At 35.9% G+C, this 22,087-nt stretch overlaps 1 protein-coding gene across 4 annotated transcripts; it reads right to left on the bottom strand.

Annotated features, from left to right (window-relative positions):
- Positions 1–2,561: 2,561 nt before the first annotated feature.
- Positions 2,562–11,328, bottom strand: LOC104233491 (probable NAD(P)H dehydrogenase (quinone) FQR1-like 1). Of its 4 annotated transcripts, none has more exons than XM_070153212.1 (5): positions 11,076–11,209; positions 9,184–9,277; positions 7,846–8,108; positions 7,557–7,741; positions 2,562–3,587 (listed from the first exon to the last, which is right to left on the bottom strand). In XM_070153212.1, the coding sequence occupies exons 1-5, from the start codon at positions 11,096–11,098 to the stop codon at positions 3,280–3,282; spliced, it is 873 nt and encodes a 290-aa protein (XP_070009313.1). In that variant the 5' UTR covers positions 11,099–11,209; the 3' UTR covers positions 2,562–3,279. The 4 variants fall into 4 exon arrangements, with proteins under 4 accessions (XP_070009313.1, XP_070009315.1, XP_070009314.1 ...); XM_070153214.1 differs by lacking the exon at positions 2,562–3,587 and adding an exon at positions 5,272–5,836; XM_070153213.1 differs by lacking the exon at positions 2,562–3,587 and adding an exon at positions 5,747–5,854.
- Positions 11,329–22,087: the final 10,759 nt, after the last annotated feature.

The following is a 22,087-nucleotide window of genomic DNA, read 5'->3' as shown; positions in this document are numbered from 1 at the left end:
CATAATCACCTAATGCTCTACCAGGCCTGGGTCCCGCATTCTCGAACTAGTCTTCAATCAAGGGTCGATTTAGATTGAATCTTTGCCCCCTATCATCTTCAACAGTCTCCTCAGTAGCTCTACGGGTTGCCTCAGCTGCTATCCTTTCAGCTTCGTCTTTATGTTGGGATGTCTCTCTTGTAGCTACCTCTACCTCATCTTCACCGTTATTAGCCATGTGTTCTTGGGTTGAAGGTTGCGCCAAGTACTTTCCGGTGAGTTCTTTGTCTTTCCTCGACTGTCACAGACTCTTTTCTACCTCTAGATTGTATGAAATCAATTCTATTGAAGAAGATCAAGTCATACACCAGAGATGTCAAACTGTTCCCTACACACGGAAGAGGAAACCTATAATGAACAAAAAAGAAAAAGAAAATAAAATAAATTCCTGAATTAGCACCAAAAACTGTTTTGAACACTTGTGATTGTCAATCCCCCACAACAGCGCCAAAATTTGACGAGCGCAAAACACAACACAAAATTATTGCTTGCTAGTCAAAGATAGTATAGTAAAATATCGTCTCCAAAGGGATTGGATTTAAACAATGTTCGAATAATTTCTGGTTTAATTGCTATTAAGGAGGATTAACACTTGAGTTAAATGATTACTATGTTTAACTACTACAATAAAGCAATTGACAATTGACTGCAAAGAACTGGAGATTAGCATAGTTGGTTTCTTATAAATGTGAGGAACAAGGGTTTGACATGATAGGTGCAAGATATCTATTTGGGATTCAACTCTAGTTTAATTCACTCTAATGTTCTAATGATTCTCACAAATTCACTCGATGATTAGTTCAAACATAGAGTCAGGACTCCTCTCTCGATTAAATTTTATTTCTACGAGGTGAACTAATATAATTGTTAAGTGTGCAAGCATGCATTAATGAATTGGTCCTTAGGAAAACGGTCCTTAGGAAAACGTCTCTCAAATATTCTCCTAACTTGATTCAATCAACAATTCAACAAGCTCTTTCGATTACTTAAGAGAATCAATGAATTAAATCAAATAAAATAATGCAAAGATAATTACCAAAATATTCCTCTTTCGATTAAATAGACCGGTAAATAAAGTTGCAACAATTCAAAACTCCATAAATGAATTCAAGCAAGAACTAGAGTTAAAATCCACAAATATTTATCAAAACACCATATCCGTCAAACCCTAAGGTAAATTACTCCATAATCATTGAGGAAGTCATCACAAATATAATTAAAGAACTAGAAAACATCAATCTAACACTACAATCCAAACTTCCGTATTGAATTAATGGAAGTCTTGTTGCTTCCAAAGCTCTCCCCAAAGCTTCTAAGGTCAAAAGTTCCTTTAAAAACGTCTTTTTGATGTATTTAAGTCATGTAAAAGTGGATCCGGGTAAAACTACATTTTTCAAGTCGAAACAGGAAAGTACTTTGAGAAATCACACACGTGCGCCTCCCCATGCGGGGCACTAGTGAGAAAGTTTAGAGATCAACTCCTGCCGGGCAGCACCACAAAAGCACTACCGCGCCGCCTTGGGCATCACGGTAATGGAATTTTGCTACTGTGTCAAGTTTTTCTTCATGATGAACAATTTAACTTTGCCCCTCATGAGGCACATCCTAACACATGACGTGTTAGTGGCCAACATCAGAAGTGTCTTGTTTTGCATTTTTCTCAAATTTCTTGGCACAAGGTGGCACATGACGAATTGCACGACGTGGAAATTGACAATTATCAGAATGTTGAACTTCTTTCATTTTGCTGCACATTTTCATAGCACGACGTGGCATCCTTGGTTTATTTCCTTACATTTTTTCTTTGCATACTCGGTTTTGACAAGGAGCATAACCAAGTAAAACAGGCTTCACAACTCTGGGAAGAAACTTATCTGATCTGGGCAGGTAAATAGCAAAACACAAACATCCAATGACTCTCATCTGAGATAACTAAGGTGGCTTATTGTAAATCATTTCATAGGGTGACTTGTATCCAAGTACAGAAGAAGGAACTCTGTTGATTATATAAATTGTTGTCTCCACACAATGTCTCCAATATTGGATTGGTATATGCCCCTGAAATTTGATAGCTCTGGATATTTTCAAAAAATTTCGATGCCTCCTTTCCACCACTCCATTTTGGTGAGGAGTGTATGGACAAGAGCTTTGATGTACTATTCCATTGGATTAAAATAGCTCCTTACAACTGTAGTTAAAATAATCACTCCCATTGTTTGACCTAACAATTTTAACTGTTTTTCCAAATTGTGTCTTAACCATAATCAAGAATTTTTTTAGCAAGAAAACAACATCAGATTTAAGTCTCGTTAAACACCCAAGTCCACCTTGTACAATCATCAACCAGAGTAAAGAAATATTTCATCCCATTATAAGTAGGAATTCTGTAGGGACCCCAAGCATCCATATGAATTAAGTAAAAACTATTTATGCTCTTATTGTGACTTATTGGAAATGGCATCCTAGTTTGTCTAGCTAATGGACAAACTACACATTTATTTAATTGAGAACTTGTACAACTCTTTAGACTATCAATTCTCCTGAGTATCTGCATAGGCACATGTCACATTCGTTTGTGCCACATAGCTACATTCCCTATGTTAACTACTACAAATGAATGATGAATCTTTTGTGTTTGATATCCCCTATTGTAGACAAAATGTATAAGCCATCTTCCTCCCTATCAATCTCCTTTACCCTCCCAGACAAGAAATCCTGGAAGACATATAAGGTAGGAAAGAAGCCCACAAAATAATTCAATTCTTTTGTCACTTTAGATACAAACAAGAACCTAAAGGATGGTACATAAAGAACATGCTGAAGTATATGACCTCCACTAAGTTGACTGCCCCTATACCTATGATCCACCCAAAGTTTTTGATGTTAAGAACACTATTACAAAAGTAGTTACCTGCCATGTGTGCACTGGCATCACCTCCAATAGTAGTTTTGTTCAACATTTGCAAAAATTGTGCAACTTGTTCCTGAGTAAACATTTGAGTAGGCAACTGAGCAAGTGTTGCAGGTGTGTTGACAGGCAGTCTGTTTTCCTCCAGTTGGGCTATATTTGCTTTGCGTTTGGCCTTGAAATCTGCCGGATAACCAATGAGCTGATAACAATATTTCTTTAAATGTCCTGTTTTGCCACAATAATCACATTTCATTAGCTTGCAACAAGCTTCCTTGGTATGCCCTTTCTGGTGGCAAAACTCACATTCCAGATTATAGGTCCTCCTTTGTTTATTGCATGGCTGTTGGCTCATTGTATCCAGAATTCCCCAGAAAGTTGCTCCCAACCGATCTCCTACTTTCATCGTGAATAACCATTGCATATGCTTGATTAATGGTTGGAACATTAGGCATCACTAGGATCTGTCCTCTAGCTTGCTCAAAACTATCATTCAGACCCATTAAAATTTGCAATAGACGTTGGAATTCTAATTGATCAGCGTACTCCTTAGAAGATGGTGGTGGGAGGATCGAATCATACTCTGGCCACAAATCCTTCAACTTTGTAAAATACACTGACACAGAGGATGATCCCTGCACTGAAGTAAAAATCTCTTTATGCAAATAGTAGTCTCGATGCATTTACCGTGTCAAACCACTCTTGCAATTCAGCCTACACCGTCTGTGCATTTGAGGAAAATAATACATCAGTGTGTAATTCTTTACTCACATTACTCATTAGCCATGAAGTAACAATAGAATTACATCTCTCCCATTAATTCCCTAATTCCACACCAAAATCAGCTTTGCATGTGGATCTATCAACGAGACAGAGCTTATTTTTTCCTAATAATGCGACTTTCATCGCACGACTCCAGATTATGTAGTTTTCCATTCCTATCAGCAGTAGTCCAACGAACATCAATCCTGGTCCATCACATGGATATTGGTAGAGTGGATGATTGTGATCGAGATTCATTATTCCTCCTCCAGTCGTGATACCAACGCCGCTGTTCATGGTGGCTCCGCTAAGCTTAGAATTGCTCGAATTTTCCTCAATCGCCATCACTCACACAGAATTAGGGTTTAGCAAAAAACAATAGAAAAATTGAGCGAATTCTCTCGATTTTTCTTCAATTCCATGAAAAATTCCTAGAATCATTCAACTATAGCTCTGAACCAGTCAACCGTAGCTCTGATACCATGTTAGATTGCAGAATTGAGATGAAGAATTGAAGAACAAAGATGAACAACAGAGAGAGAGAGAAAGCTTCACGATATTTTCTCATTCATTCTTGAATTTGTACATATACACGTATATATATATATATATATATATATATATATATATATATATATATATATATATATATATATATATATATATCTATAATAACTAATTTAACAGTTGTCAGCTAACTAATTATATCTAACTCTATTTAACTAATAACAACATACTAGTTGTAGTTAACTTAAGTAACTCCACATATTATCTCATTAATTCCCTTTTGCCAAATAATATATTTGCCCATTCAGCTCCTTCTTCTCCATCTCTTCTTCTTCGCCAAGAATACCACAATTCTTCAATTGTAGAAGCTTAAATTTCTTATTTCGCAATGAAAACTGGAAGATAATAATTGATTATTATTAAAATTATTTGAATATTGGTAATTGATCACGCCCAACTATGTCTTATGAAAGACAAAGCGGTCGTTGCAAATATAATCTGGTTTTTAAGTCCGGAGGCGAATCCTCAAGGAACTAACCTATCTATTACAACTCTTGGTGATACTATTACCAGCTCAAACAATTTTCAGATGCAGGATTTTTTATCAATAAATATTGATTTTTTTGTTTAACTAATTCAAAATGATATTAAAACTAACAAAATGCTAAACCAAAGATAATTCAATGGTAAAAAGGTTTAGGGTATTGATTTCCCCAATTGGTAGTTTAAGTCTTAACCCTTTTGCTATAATCTCGCCATAATACTCTATGAGGATTATGAGTTATGGGTTATCGCAATTATCTCTCGATCAACTACGATAATTTACTAGAGCATTCTCTCGAACTACTCTAGCTGATAATTTATGTAGCTCGGAATTATCCCACCAAAGTTTCGTTATCTCTAACCCCACTTTTAAGTTCAAGTAATGAATCATTTCAATTACCCAAAAGTGGTATTGTTCAACAGCAGTCTAACCTAGTATTCTTTCTAAAGCAACACAAGGCAATTAGACACGATTAATCAAGGGCCCATTCAATTAATCACCACACAAAATATAGTTGAACAATTATATAATAAACCCGGCTCGACTATAACAAAATTGAGTCAAAACTTCATCCAACAATTGGTTCCAGCAACCTTAGATTAGATGTTTAGCTACTCATAGCAAATCAAGATAAAACTACAAAAGTATTCATAATGTGCAATTGAAATAATAAAGAGAAGATAGAAAAACTCTAATATTTGGTTGCTCTTCTCACACTTGTTCTTGCCTCCAAATTCGTCTAACAACAAGCTTTTTAAAACTTTCTTGGGCGAGTTTCTTGAGTTTATAAGGGTTTGGAATAAGTTTTCCCCGATTTACACTTTAGTCCCAAAAGTTCTGGGCAGCTACACAGTCTACCGCTGCCGCGACAGAACGCGGCTCGACTTCGATGAATCTCAAACATTCTGCCTCGCTTCCTTGGCCTGCCGCGGTCCACCGCGGTCGCGGTGGCCTTCAGCCCAGTCCTCCTTTGTTCTTTCTTGCTTATTTTCGCTCGGGTTCTTCTTGATTGGCCTTTTATCCACATTATTGACTCCTAAAACACTCTATATTCTCTTCCTAACTCAGATTAGTCCCTGCGAAGCAAAAGAACACTAATTGGAGTATTTTGTTATCATTTAGCCTTTAAAACAACAATAAAGCATAATGTATTTAGGGTGTAAATATCGTCTATATAGCCTATTATCAGTAATTCATGCTTAAATTTTTAGTTCAAGTAGTGATTCAATAATTTATTTTAAAAATCTCAAAACTTCATTGTTTGTCTTTAGAATGTGTTGAAGAAGACAAAGTGGTCTTCTTGATTTGGTACCTTTTTTTAACTAAATTGACGATTGGGTATCATTTGGGTTGGTATTTTATATGCTTTATTTAAAATTTGAGATCATTTGGAATAAATTTGGATGGTTTGATCGAAATGAGAATTGTAAATTCGAAGAATATTTTGTTGAACAATATAAAATAATTATATCATCAAGCAGACCTTGATGAGCAATTTAATAGATAGGCCAACTACAAACAACACAAAGTTACGCCAATCCGGTAGAGTTTAGTGAATAATTGAACAAGCACAAAATCATGCCAACCTGATAGACTTTAATTGAACAAATATGTCGATTACATATAACACAAAATAATACCAATCTCGTAGAATTTAGTGACTTATTGAATAAGCACAAAATTATTTCAATCGGGTAGAACTTGTAAATAATTATCAATATAGGTAGAGTAAATATAACATAAACTCTACTAATCAGGCAGAGAAATCCATGAAGAGCAATAACTGTGTGCAAGTTTGAGGGTCATTTTTAAATACATTTAAAACGAGGACTTTATTTAACGATCAGCTCCTTATAGGGCCAATCCTGTCAATCACCCGTTGTGATAAGATAAAGTTATTCAATATCGCTGTCCTGAAGTTTGAATTGCAATTTTGTTCATAAACCATGCAAAGCAATGCCACAACAATTTTCTTTGCAATGGTAATTCAAGTTTTGACAATGTTTTGACTTAATAAGCCTAATGGTTCAAGATATGTTACTGTCTGAAATTTATAAAAAAATTGCACTATTTTGCTTTTATTAGAAGTCAATACTTTGTATATACACGAGGAAGAAGGTTGGGGTTGGGGGGGGGGGGAAGCACGAGGAGGCAGGCAGCACGAAGTGGCTAAAATTTAAATATGTTGTAAACTGCGACTGCATTTTAAATAGCACCATCAAAATACACTAAATTGTAAGACCAATATGCAAGCACCAGTAACCTATAGATCACACGAAGACAACTGTGGAAAGGCAAAAATTTACTTGCATTCATGTTTATGTCAAGTCAATAAATGCATGGTATGTGCTTGCAAATAGACTTTTATTAATTTTACTATAGTTAATTACTATATATTCTCACATTATTAAATCACTTAACTGTGAGAAACTGATATAATTTAATATAAACACCTAATGTGATAAGCTCGAACTGTGGAAGATCATGGATTCTTGATTCTGTTTCATTCAATCAATCAATCACTATTAATAACAGAGTATTCAACTTGTGTTGTATTTGCAACCATTTTAAAACACAATTTGGTACTTTTGACACACACAATTACTGTGAATCAGACACATATAGATGAGATTTCATACCCAATAAAGGAAAAAAAAAAGACTTCAACAATCACAAAGATAAATTTTGTACTTTTTTCAAATTTTATAAGAAATGTGTGAATGCAAAGATTATCTTTGCAGGAGAGAAATTAGGCTGCACCCTTGAGTTTCTTGGCAATACCGGCAATGTATTTACCTTGGTGAAACGCCTGCTGCAATTCAAGATCGGATGGCTGTCTCGAGCCATCCCCAGCAAATGTTCCCGCCCCATATGGACTTCCTCCTTTCACTTTCTCCATTTCAAACATACCAGCACCGAATGTGTATCCGATAGGTACAAAGATCATCCCGTGGTGAACAAGCTGAGTTATCGCAGTCAACCTACCAAAGACCTTGGGTTAAGAAAAATATCAAGGAAGACAATGGAAGTTATCAGGTCACTAAACATGTTTAGTTATATTAATTTGTGTGAAATATGATCATACGGTGTAGTTTCTTGGCCACCGCCTTGGGATCCAGTGCTATAGAATATGCCGGCAGGCTTGCCAGCTAGTTGTTGTGTTCTCCATAGACCTCCAGTTGCATCAAGGAATGCTTTAAACTGAGCAGCCATCATTCCGAATCTCGTAGGGAATCCAAAAATGATACCATCTGCTTCAGCAAGCTCTTGAGGTGTTATAACAGCCACATCACTCTTTGGAGGTGCACTCATTTTTGCTAGCACATCTTCCGACAGCGTTTCAGGTACCTGTACCACAAAAAAAAAAAGGTACGCTTCATAAACAAACGAATATGATTAAGCAATGCGCGAACTACAGACTCCAGCATGTCCGAGATCGGACAATAGAAAATGGACCAGTTACATTCTTCACATGAAAGAGAGTACTCTCTGAATATGAAGAAGCAAGCAGTTTCTAAGCTTGACGATTGACTTCAGATTGCTCAAACAGTTGGTAGCGATTTGCATAGGCCACTTAATTGGAGCTCTGCTTTGCCTTAATGCTGGCACTGGCCTTCTCTAAATTTTCCACTAATTTTCTGGATTTGTTTACTACTTATTCGTCACGTACCGAGATGCAAGAAATACAGGAGAAAACCACTGAACAAAGACAACAAAGAAGAATGGAGCAGAACAATTATCAAAATTAGCATAGACCAATTTGTTCCTTTCAGTAACCTAAACCAATTTGATTGACTCAATATGGTCCTTCCACTAAACCCATCAATTTGTTTCGTGAAGATTGAGAAAGCTTTACTTTAACAGACCCAAAGTGCATAAGGATCTAGGTTGTTAGGACAAATAAGTGAAAGAGAACAATCACATATAGAAGATAAGATTATGTGGTTCAGTAAAATTGCCTGTCCACGGCTGCTTAAGAGAAGAATGAGTTCTATACTTTGTTCATTTCTATTAAAAAAACTCTGACATGACAAGGATTATGCCATTATAGGTATCTACAGATGAAAACTAAAGCTACAGCTCTGAGCCCGACTAATTAAGCTCCAGCACTATTGCCCCTTCCAGTAGCAGCTTTTTGTACTAAACAAGAATGGTTTAGAGCTAGACAAATCAAACTGACTCTCGTACTCCATTTAGGTTTCACATCAATACCATCTAAAAGTGACAAAAATGACTCTCTTAACATAGAAACAACTTAGCCAGAAAACCTTTAAAGAGTTGTAAGGCGATACACAAAACTACCAAAAAGTTGCAGTAGCTGACTCATTCTTGGTAAATGAAAAACTTGCAGATATTTCTCTAGATTAGCATATCGTAAATTTTATCCAAAAGAAAAAAAATCAAAAGACAAAGTAGCACCTACTTGCCACAATTTAGCTTCAACTCCTTCAACAGAAGCTGCCCCTTTCTTTATCTCTTCTGCTAGTTTCTCCACATGACCATACATTGAATAGTATCTGTTGATAAAATAAAATGTCAGCTATCATTATTCAATGGATCCGCGATACAAAGCATGCAACTCAATTACTCAAAGATTTAAGAAAATAGCAATTTGTCCCTCTTTCCAATCAGATTTACTAACTAGTTGCTGATCCCTTTACTCCGACTGCTATTCATCTCTATTTTCAGTTCAAGAAATACATTATTGCTGTACCATGTGGCCGTCACATTTTGCGTACCCAGATCCTAAACTTCCAAAGAAACTATTATGAATCCGACTCCATTGGACTAAAAATGGGTTACATATAGCTTCATTCTAAAATACCATCAAGGCCAAACAAATTAAACCTAATATCCCTCAGCATAACATTGTTTGTAACTTTAACCACTTCTAATAATTTTGTCTTCTTTCGTTTTCTAGTTTTTTAATGGACTCGTTTCTCAGATGGTCCATATCTTTGAATAGTATACCAAACCAGAGGCGGATGCAATGTGGTAGCTACGGGTTCAATTGAACCCATAACTTTCGACGCGGAGTAGAAATTTATGTGTAAAAATTCATTAAAATTACCAAAATTAATAGATTTGAACCCATAACTTTAAAAATATAATGGGTTCAATATTAAAAATTTTAAAAGTTGAACCCATAGAGTTTAATTCCTGGATCCGCTTCTGTACCAAACAAGTCGAATATAGGCTAAATTCTTGTTTCCTACTATAGATTCACCCTATTCTACTACCTGGAAGAAAAGGTGACCCAGAACACGAACACAGCAGTTGCAGGGGTAGCCAATCCCCGAACCGCTCTAAGCAATTCGACATGCCAAATAGTACTTCAGAGAAAAGAAGAGTACTACTACATTTGATTTTCAGATCATTAATGTCAAACAAAGATGAGTACTACTACACCCACTATTATGTTTTAGTAGCGCGTGGAGCACAGTATATACTCCCTCTGTCCCAGTTTTTATGATGCACTTACCTTTTTATTTTGTCCCAAAGAGAATGATACAATTCTATATTTAGAAATAATTTCACTTTAAGTTTCCAATTGTATCCTTAATTATATGATTTATAGCTACACAAATATATATAGTAACTTGTTTTAAACCACAAGTTTCAAAGGTTTTTCTTTTTTCCTTAAAACCTCTGTGCCTCGTCAAACTGCATTACATAAAATGGGACAGAGGAAGTATAATTTTAATCAAAATTGTACAGCTCTATATATAAAGTGGCGGATCCAGAAGGACTGTATGAGTTCTGCTGAACCTATCAACCCTATATTAATATGTGGAACACAAGTTTATATAGTGTTAGATATGCGCACGCGTGTGTGTAAAACTCACACTTTCAACTCATAATCCTCAATATCTAAATCCTGAATTTGCCATTATATATGTAGTTCAACCTCACCCGCTGCTCAAATACTACATCCACACTTGACATCATACTACGTGAAATTAATTAAAAAAACTAAATCAATGCAATGAACAATTCATCGGCCCAAACATTTCCTGCAAATTGTGCTTTATCATTTCAAGACGAGTAACCAACAGATCCTTGTAATTTAAAACAAAATTTATTTAAACAGAGCAACAGGAAGCTAAAATGGAATCCATCATTTACTATAAATTAAAGTACGAATTCGTTGAATAAAAATCAAATCAATAACACTCAATCGTTGATTAATTGATCACAAATTGAACACGAAATTGATCAAATTGAATGCAAATTCAGTAGAACACGAATTTTTAATTATTATTTTTTCAAAAAACAGCTGAAAAGCAAAGCGAAAAAGATGAAAAGAATACTCACACGATGTAAACTTTGGTAGCCATTTTGGGGATTTGGTTAGATTTAGACCTTCGCTTCTCGAAAGAAAAATGGGGTAACTGTCTTTCTCTTTATAGTTGGGAAGAACAGTAAGAGGATTTGGACTACAGCTAATTGCAGAGATTATTTTTTTAATAATATTTATTAAAAAAAATATTTTTGAACTTTTAATTTGCTAATAAAAAATTATGACTTGGATGAATTTGTGTTTGTTTTTAGAGTTTATGTTACGTGCGTGTGTAACTTTACAATCAGATTAAGTTTATCTACAATAATAAATTTTACATATAAGCTTTTATATGGTAAGTAAAAAAAATTAGAGTAAAAACTTGCAATAACAGGCTAAATTGTATTGATAGTGTTAAAAAATCTCGCATATCAATATATATATAATTTAAATTATTTTTTTATACTACCAAGTGTTATTGTCGGGTATGAAATTTTCATACTTAACTGTATATTTTGTGTTTGAGTCTAGGATGAATTTCTTGATAAGGACGAAGGAGTATTTTATCTCTTAGTCGTATATTTAATACAATTTAAATTAGCTGAATCGGTGAATTTCGAATATCAAATACCTAAACTCAAAAATCATCTATATACATAACCTTTTTTTTAATAAAAAACTAAGTTTCTTGTTCTTCATATTTTTAAAAAATTTCATTTTTTTAGGATGGAGAAAAAACATTTTTTGTGTGCCCTATGAGGGAATATCAAGGGGGTGGGGGATTTAAATTGACATGGGAAGTTAGGAATAATTAGTGTAGTAATTAATTTACACAATGTTAGTGGACAATGCTTGACACGTCCATCATCAATTCTTAATGATTATTCACGTCTCTATTTCTCCTTTTTCCTTTTCATGTTTTCTTGCTTATATTAGTTCCTAATTTGATAGACAAAGTTATCTATATTAATATTATGAGAGACAATAAATATTTTGGAGAATTAATTAAGGTGTGCAATAATTAGATCAAACACCACGATTATTAAAAAAAAATCTATTAGATGGACGGTGGCAAAGAAATCAGAACAAACTCTTCATTTAAGTATATGGAAGAGGGTAAGAATGGAAGAGATAATAGCATATACTTCCATCCAAATATATTATTATATAAATAAAAAATCAACTTTAATATTTAAATGTACTTTTCATCACATATTACTTATTAATAATTTTTAATCAGTTAATCTGATCATCAAGAATTATGGTGGGATGATCAGGATCCCTTTACTTTTAACCAAAGGTCTCAAATTTGAACACTGAAAATAGAAAAAATTCTGGTAAACCGGGTTTTCCCTTTTAATGTGCTTTACATGGTGCGAATTGATCGAAACAACAAAACAAATCGAATTCGAATTAATCAAAACAACAAAACAAATATCTAATATCGATTAAGAAACCAAAGAAAAGTTAATTGCTCTTGGTCTAAAGGAAATTCAATGAGAAGGCATGAGTGGATAAGTTTGACTAGCTCCACCTGTCTAAAAAGTTCAAAGAGGAACACTTAAAATAATTCACTTTTACCACCAAAGGATGTGGTGCAATGGATGTGATTGCTCTTCTTTTAACCAAAGGTCTCGGGTTCGAACCCTGTGTATGGAAAACCGAATGCGGCCCTATGGGACGCGAATTCCTATAGTCGGGCTTTAATGCGTGTACTGGACACCGAGCGGGCAACAAAAAAATTATTCACTTTTGCCCATTCTAAGGTATAGGTATGGACATTTGACATTGCCCCATGACTACTTGCCTTGCACTTTCAGCCTTACCAAACTTCTCAATTATCATCACTCATTAAAGTTTTTCCCTTTCTTTTCTTGATTGGACTTTTTTAACGTGTAAAATACTTCTGATATTATAAAATAATAGTAATACTATTTGTTTTAAATTATGATTGATAGGAGGGTCCAAATGTATTATATCTTCCTTTGTTTCACATTAACAAGTTTCATAATGATGCCTTTAATATAAAGATAATCTTCTATAGATTTTACATCTAAAATTGGAACTCCCTATAACATAAATCATTGAATTAGAAATATGGTAATTTATTAAAGGGAAACGAGAAAGGGAGCGAATAGGAATAGATATCCCAATAGTCTTGACCGCAAAGGGTAGATCATGCTACGCGCTGTGCGTATCATTTTACATATTGATCGTTTTGAACAAAAAGCAAACTTTTGGGTGGAATTTTCATATTTTGTCGAATATCACCACTCTCAAGTCTCAATAGCTACATACACAACATCATCATCTTGGAAGGGATATTCCCCTTTCTTGAAACTATAACAATAAAGATCTACTTAGCAGAAAATAACTCAGAAATAACCTCTTTATCTTCGTATTCATTATCCTCCTCAGACCTCACTTGTAGGATTATACTGCATTTATTGTTGTTTGTTGTTGTTACCAGAAAATGACTACTAGGTCTTAGCAGCAGAAAATTCAAACTCTGATTCAGAGGATTCATGTCAAATATTCTTGCTACTTACAATTTCTTCTCTTTTTAGTTCACTGATTCTTATAACAGAATAAGAGAATACACAATGAAAACCAAGAATACAACTACTATTCTAAACCCTAGCAAGTTGAAGTTGATCATATGAATCATTAATGTCCATGTCGCTCTATTTAAACACATCGGAATCTAATGAAAAGCATCAAACAACTGAAAGAGTTTGCGGTGAAGGGTTGAGTTGTGTATAGGTCAATAGATCGTTGGATTTGAAATCGAACTAACAACAACAACAACAACAAAACCAGTGGAGTCGCACAAGTGGGATTTGAGAAGGGTAGTGTATACACAGGCCTTACCCTACCCTTAGACATACATAAAGGTAGTAAATAAAAGTAGTCAGCTTAACGAGGCTCAAACGATGAAAATGTAATTTTAACATATGGATCACATCAAAAAGTGATTCATATGTTAAAATTAAAGCAAGTACATTAGCCATGTATTCATAGATCAACATCTTCTCTTCACCATTAATACAACTTCCAACAAGTTTTACAAGATTTTGGTGCTGAAGTTTTGCCATCAGCTTTACTTCATTTTTGAATTCATTCAATCCTTGTCCAGAACTCTTGGAAAGCGAGATGAATTCACAGCGATTTCGTGTCCATCTACTAGTGTAGTAATGTTCTCGACAATTCTTTGGTCCCTTGGAGAACACAATATAAAATGACAAGCACCGAAGGAAGCAAGTCAAATGCAACATATATATTGGAAAGAAAAGAAAACAGATCTATCTACAGACACCAGAGCTCCAAAACTTAAAAGAAAGAACCAACAACAGCTATGCTACAGTCCCGAACAAGTTGGGGTTGGCTGTATGAATCCTCACTTCTCCATTTAAGCTCAACTCATGTCATTGTCATACCAAACTAATAAAAGAGAACCGACAAGCCAAATTCTAGTTTCAACTTTCAACTAGGAAATCCTCCAACTTCTCAGTCCAATGTCTCATACATATAAACTCTGAAACCCTTCTGCTCCAGGGAAAAATGGAGAGCAAAAAGCGAGAGATAACAAGAACACTGCGTGATAATAATTATCATAACTCCATCTCGAGTATAGAACATTTTGTTACATTTTAATGTAATACAATACTGTGGATTAGCTCTGCTGCACATGTTGGTTGTGGTATCTTCTTACTTGTTGTATTTGTAAATAATAATTCTGGAGAAAAAAAAGGTTAGCGTATAAACATAAATATAAGCGAAATAATAATTAATTCGAGCCCACCGAATTCACAGTGTTTCTTTAAGGAATTTAATCCCCTCCTAGTACCCAAGGTTATAGATTATTTCCTCCCAGCATAGAACGAATTACACACTAGTGTAGCGGTACTTCAAACCCTAGTGTGTTTCAGCGAACACAAAGTTCGGCAGCAAATCACACTTACAGTTGCTTTGTTTGTAGTTTAAAACAATGCACAACAAAGAAGGAGAACTCAGAAATCGAATGGAAATTCTGAGAGGAATGAATGCAACGTACAGCCGATGTTGAGTTCTTACTGAAGAGGATATCAATAGTTGTGTAAATTGAAGAGGAATGATTTCTTTCTGTGTATCTTCAACAAGCTGCTTGCACCATCTATTTATAGTGCAGTTAGCTGCTAAACACGGACCCGCTGCCACTCATTTAGTGGAGCACTTGGCCATGGTGGGCGAAGCACCAGGCTGCTAACTAATGGAGCAATCACTTGCTATTATGGAGCAAGCATTTGGCAATGGTGGGAGACGCATTAGCCTGCTGGAACAAATCCACGAATTGGAACATATCAGTTACAAACACGGATAATATTACGTTAATATTTACTATTAAAAAATAAATTTAGTCCAAAAAATTAATCAATCAATCGATCATTTGACCAAATATCCGAATCCGAAGCCGAAGCCGAGCGAGCGATGACGACGGCGCGAGGCTTGCCTTCTTCTTAACTCTTTAAGAGCTATAAGAAGAGCAATTGTATATATACCCACCAAAATCCTTTTCCTCTTCCAATATGGGACAATATTTCAATAGAGGAAAACTTTAAATTTTACTCAAAAATTTCATGTTCCCTCCATTTCCTATTCACCCTCTTTTTAGGACTTTTCCATCTTAAAATCCGCAACAATCCCCCACATGAATGGGGAATGGCTATATCACGGAAGTATGCATGAAAAACTTGTATGATTTGCAAGCAAGGATTAATTGCATCTGGATAAGTAGGTTTCCCTTTGAACTTTCCGTAGTGAACTTATGTCGGATATACTCGGTCAATCGGTAGATTTGATATCTTTGAACCGTCGAACTTTAGTGTATACCTAGACAACCATAAGTCACACAATCAATCCCTTAACCGTCTTTGGTTCTCATTGTTGTGTTCGTTTCAGCCATGAACACTGCCTGGTTTCATAAGTGCGTAGAGAATTGGCCTTGCAAAATTCTCCTTGAAGCGGCTAACACTTCACACATACATAGGTGATTCCTAAACGTGTCATCTCATAGATACACTATTTGATATACCCTGTATCAAATTTAGAAATCATTAAAAAGCCTTAATGCTTTATCCTTGGTACTGAACATTGTCTCATCACGAGAATGGACTAAAACAAATTTTGTTGACAATGTTGAACCGTCATTAATGACTTTGTTTGATCTCCTTGAACCTAGATCTTGGGATCTCCAGTCTTCTAGGTAGAGTTACCGCCACAATGACTTGTTCTCGGCCATAGTCCCATTCCCCTCGATGATTTCTCAACTACCTCTCTAGTTAGGCCTTTTGTAAGTGGATCTGACACATTATCACTTGACTTTACATAGTCAATCGTGATAATTCCTCTAGAGAGAAGTTGCCTAACGGTTTTATGTCTTCGTCGTATATGACGAGATTTACCGTTATACATAACGCTCCCAGCCCTTCCAATTGCCGCTTGGCTATCACAGTGTATGCATATTGGTGCCAACGGTTTGGGCCAAAATGGAATATCTTCCAAGAAATTCCGGAGCCATTCAGCTTCTTCACCGGCTTTATCTAAGGCTATGAACTCAGCCTCCATTGTAGAGCGGGCAATACATGTTTGTTTGGACGACTTCCAAGATACCGCTCCTCCACCAATAGTGAATACATATCCACTTGTGGACTTCGAATCAGTTGAACCGGTGATCCAATTTGCATCACAATATCCTTCAATCACCGCAGGATATTTACTGTAGTGCAAATCAAAGTTTTGGGTATGTTCTAAGTATCCCAAAACTCGTTTCATTGCCATCCAATGAGATTGACCTGGATTGCTCGTGTATCGACTTAGTTTACTTATAGCACAAGCTATATCTGGTCGTGTACAATTCATGATGTACATTAAGCATCCCAACACACGAGCATAATCCAATTGTGATATGCTTTGGCCTTTGTTCTTTGCTAATGCAAGATTCACGTCAATTGGAGTCTTTGCAACTTTAAAGCCTAAGTGCTTGAATTTTTCAAGTACTGTCTTAATATAATGAGATTGTGACAATGCCAGACCTTGAGGAGTCTTTTGGATCTTAATCCCCAGAATTAAATCCGCAATTCCCAAGTCCTTCATATCAAACTTGCTAGTTAGCATACGCTTAGTAGCATTTATGTTGGCAATGTTATTACTCATTATCAGCATATCATCCACATATAGGCAAACAATGACTATGTGATTTGGAACATTTTTAATGTACACACATTTATCACATTCATTTATCTTAAAACCATTTGACAACATTGTTTGGTCAAATTTCGCATGCCATTGTTTGGGTGCTTGTTTTAGTCCGTAAAGGGACTTAACAAGTCTACATACCTTATTTTCTTTACCTGGAACCACAAACCCTTCAGGTTGTTCCATGTAAATTTCTTCCTCCAACTCTCCATTTAAGAAGGCCGTTTTAACATCCATTTGATGAATTTCAAGACCATACACTGCAGCTAATGCTACTAACATCCGTATGGACGTAATCCTTGTAACTGGGGAGTATGTATCAAAGTAGTCAAGACCTTCTCGTTGTCTATACCCTTTGACAACAAGTCTTGCCTTAAATTTATCAATAGTGCCATCATCTTTCATTTTTCTCTTAAAAATCCATTTAGAACCCAAAGGTTTATTTCCAGGAGGAAGATCAACCAATTCCCATGTATGGTTGTTCAATATGGATTCTATTTCACTATTGACTGCCTCTTTCCAGAACAATGATTCCGAAGAAGACATAGCTTCTTTAAATGTTCGAGGCTCATTTTCCAATAAGAAAGTCACAAAATCTGGTCCAAACGAAGTAGACGTTCTTTGACGTTTACTACGTCTTGGATCCCCCTGATTAAATGTACTTTCTTTTGTTTCTTCCCGAGGTCATTTAGATCCTTCACCAATCGACTCACATTCCTTTTTATACGGATATATATTTTCAAAGAATTCAGCATTATCTGATTATATAACCGTATTATTATGAATGTCGAGATTTTCTGATTTATGAACCAGAAATCGATATACTTTACTATTGGTCGCAATCTTATGAAAACACAACCAACTGTTTTCGGTCCTATTTTTACCCTTTTGGGTTTAGGAACTTGCACTTTTGCCAAACACCCTCACACTTTCAAATAATTCAAGTTGGGTTTCCTTCCTTTCCATTTTTCATATGGAATGGATTGTGTTTTGCTATGGGGTACTCGATTTAGTATCCAGTTAGCAGTAAGAATGGCTTCCCCACAAGTTCGGTGGCAAACCAAAACTTATCAACAATGCGTGCATCATCTCCTTTAATGAACGGTTCTTTCTTTCCGCAATCCCATTGGATTGGGGCGTGTAAGGGGCCGTTGTTTGATGAATAATTTCATATTCTAAACATATCTCTTCAAAAGGAGATTCATATTCACCACCCCTATCACTTCTTATCATTTTGACTTTCTTGTTAAGTTGTGTTTCAACTTCATTTTTATATTGCCTGAATGTGTCTATTGTTTCATCTTTACTGTTAAGTAAGTAAACATAGCAATATCAAGTACTGTCGTCAATAAGTTATGAAATACTTCTTTCCACCGCGAGATGGTATTGACTTCATGTCACAAATATCTATGTGAATTAAGTCTAAAGAATTTGAATTTCTTTCAACCGACTTATAACGATGTTTAACATACTTAGATTCCATACATATTTGACATTTTGATTTTCCGCATTCAACTTAGGCAATACTTCCAAGTTAATCATTTTCGCAAGGTTTTATAATTGACATGACCCAAACGTACATGCCATAAATCATTTGACTCAAGTAAGTAAGAAGAAGCTGAAGTTTTATTATTAGTTTCGACAACTATTACATTCAACTTGAAAAGGCCCTCAGTAAGGTAACTTTTTCCTACAAACATTTCATCCTTACTTATAACCACCTTGTCAGATACAAAAACGCACTTGAAACCGTGCTTTACAAGAAGTCCAGTAGAGACTAAGTTCTTCCTAATTTCGGGAACATGAAGGACGTTGTTCAAAGTCATGACCTTGCCAGAAGTCATCTTGAGAAATATCTTCCCATATCCTTCAATTTTTGCTGTAGCAGCATTTCCCATAGAAAGCGTCTCTTCGGATCCAGCAGAAGCATATGTAGAAAATGCTTCCCTCACAGCACAAACATGGCGAGTGGCTCCACAATCAATCCACCACTCCTTAGGATTTCCTACCAGGATGCATTCAGAAAGCATAGCACACAAGTCATCAATATCTTCGTGTTTTTCAACCACGTTTGCTTGACCCTTCTTCTTGTCTTTCTTTGGAGCACGACACTCTACTGATCTGTGTCCAGCTTTTCGACAGTTGTAATAATTTCTACTAAACCGCTTCTTGCTTGGGTTATTTCTTGGCCCAGAAGTCTGCTTCCTCTTTCTCTTAATTTGAGAAGTAGCCTCAACAATATTTGCTCTCATTATTGTTGAGTTTCCACGGCCTTTCTTTTCAGCTGCTTTGTTGTCCTCTTCGATTCTCAACCGAACAATGAGATCTTCAGGGACATCTCCTTTCGTTTGTGTTTTAAGTAGTTCTTGAAATCGTTCCACAAAGGAGGCAGCTTCTCAATAATTGCTGCAACTTGGAATGCTTCATTGATGACAAGACATTCAATGAAACTTCCGTTAGTAAAAATACTAAAAATTTTACTTTCAACATCAGTATACATTTTATATATACCTTCGGCAAGTAGATCATGAATAATCACCTGCAATTCTTGGACTTGGGTAATAACAGACTTGTTATCTACCATTTTGTAGTCCAAAAATTTTGCGGCAACGAATTTCTTCATCCCGATATCTTCGGTTTTGTATTTTTTTCAAGCATAGTGCACAGTTCTTTTGACGTCTCCACCTTACTGTAGACGTTATACAGATTATCCTCCAGTCCGCTAAGAATATAATTCTTGCACAAGAAGTCAGAATGCTTCCACGCTTCAATCACGAGAAAGCGTTCATTCTCTGGAGTTTCATCGGGCAAATCAGGAACATCTTCTACTGCCAGCGCTTGAAATCAATCCCGAAAAATTTTCTGGGTTTTTCTGCTGATGCCAACGCCGGTGTTCGGCTTGTTGATGCATTGGCAGTCATCATCGGAACAGCTCGATTTCCGTTGTCATTTGCCATTTTTTTTTCTATAAAAGAATGACACAAATAAACGTTTAATAAACGTTTAAACTTATAGAGAAAAAAAATCACGTAGATTTTAATCTCCAACAAATCGCCACGAAGGCATTAAAACTGGAGTAAAAATCACGTAGATTTTAATCTCCAACAAAACGCCAAGAAGGCTTTAATCTCCAAAATGGGAGTAGACGAAACCACAAAGGTTTTAGTCTTCAGAACTGTAAGTTCTCCAGAGCACTAAGTATAACACAAATACAAAAATAAATTAAATTCCTTAAGCTTGTTGGTTGTGGTATCTTCTTACTTGCTATATTTGTAAATAATAATTCTGGAGAAAAGAAAATTAGCGTATAAACATAAATATAAGCGAAACAATAACTAATTCGAGCCCACTGAATTCACAGTGTTTCCTTAAGGAATGTAATGCCCTCTTAGTACCCAAGGTTATGGATTATTTCCTCCCAGGATAGAACGAATTACACACTGGTGTAGCGGTACTTCAAACCCCGGTGTTTCAACGAACACAAAGTTCGACAGCAAATCACACTTACAATTGCTTTGTTTGTAGTTTAAGACAATGCACAACAAAGGAGGAGAACTCAGAAGTCGAATAGAAATTCTGAGAGGAAAGAATGCAATGTATAGCCGATGTTGAGTTCTTACTGAAGAGGATTATCAATAGTTGTGTAAATTGAAGAGGAACGATTTCTTTCTGTGTGTCTTCAACAAGCTGCTTGCACCATCTATTTATAGTGCAGTTAGCTGCTAAACACGGACCCGCTGCCACTCATTTAGTGGAGCGCCAGGCTGCTAACTAATGGAGCAATCACTTGCTATTATGGAGCAAGCATTTGGCAATGGTGGGAGACGCATTAGCCTGCTGGAACAAATCCACGGATTGGAACATATCCGTTACAAACACGGATAATATTACGTTAATATTTACTATTAACAAATAAATTTGGTCCAAAAATTAATCAATCCGAAGCCGTAGCTGAAGCCGAGCCGAGCAACGACGACGGCGGCACGAGGTTTGCCTTCTTCTTAACTCTTTAAGAGTTACAAGAAGAACAATTGTTTATATACCCACCAAAATCATTTTCCTCTTCCAATATGGGACAATGTTTCAAGAGAGGAAAACTTAAAATTTTACTCAAAAATTTTATTTTCCTCCATTTCTCATTCACCCTCTTTTTAAGACTTTTCCATCTTAAAATCCTCAACAGTACATACCTTTATCCTTCTTCTTCCTCCGAGAAAGATAGTAGGAGACGAGAACCAACACAGAAAGCACAGCCAACTGTAGTTAGACTACTTATGACTGCTTTAACCACATGCCTCTTAGCTGTTAAAGAGAAGCAGCTGCTATCAGCAATAAGTTTTAAGTAAAAACAGATTGACAGATCTAAGAATTGGATGATCTTTATTTATTTGAACCAAACACAAAAGCATGCTTCCTAAAAGACAAGAAGCACCTTGTTTTGAAGCCTCGATCCGTATGTAGAAGTCCTGGCCACCATTTGGAAACCAAACCAAACGACAGTTCTGATGGGATACTCTTATACCAAATGCCTAAGTACCCGTCCGCTGAACTGCCTGGACTAAAGAAACTCAGTCCAAATGTTCCTCCTTCAGTAACTAAGCTCTCACCATCACTTAGAGATTGAGATCGATCGATGCTATGGGACACTGCACGCGTTCTCCCCATTGAATAGAGTAAACAACAACAACTGCAAGGAGAAAAAGACAGACAAGCTCTACCTGTCCCAAAGTGATGTTGACTTTGCCAGGAATTATATGTACGGGTCAGATGCGGATTCAGGATTTGAAGTTTATGAGTTTCTATTGTAATATCA

This window comes from Nicotiana sylvestris, chromosome 8 (genome assembly GCF_000393655.2).
Source record: "Nicotiana sylvestris chromosome 8, ASM39365v2, whole genome shotgun sequence".
NCBI lineage: Eukaryota > Viridiplantae > Streptophyta > Magnoliopsida > Solanales > Solanaceae > Nicotiana > Nicotiana sylvestris.
This window is presented reverse-complemented; position numbering and strand designations above follow the sequence as displayed.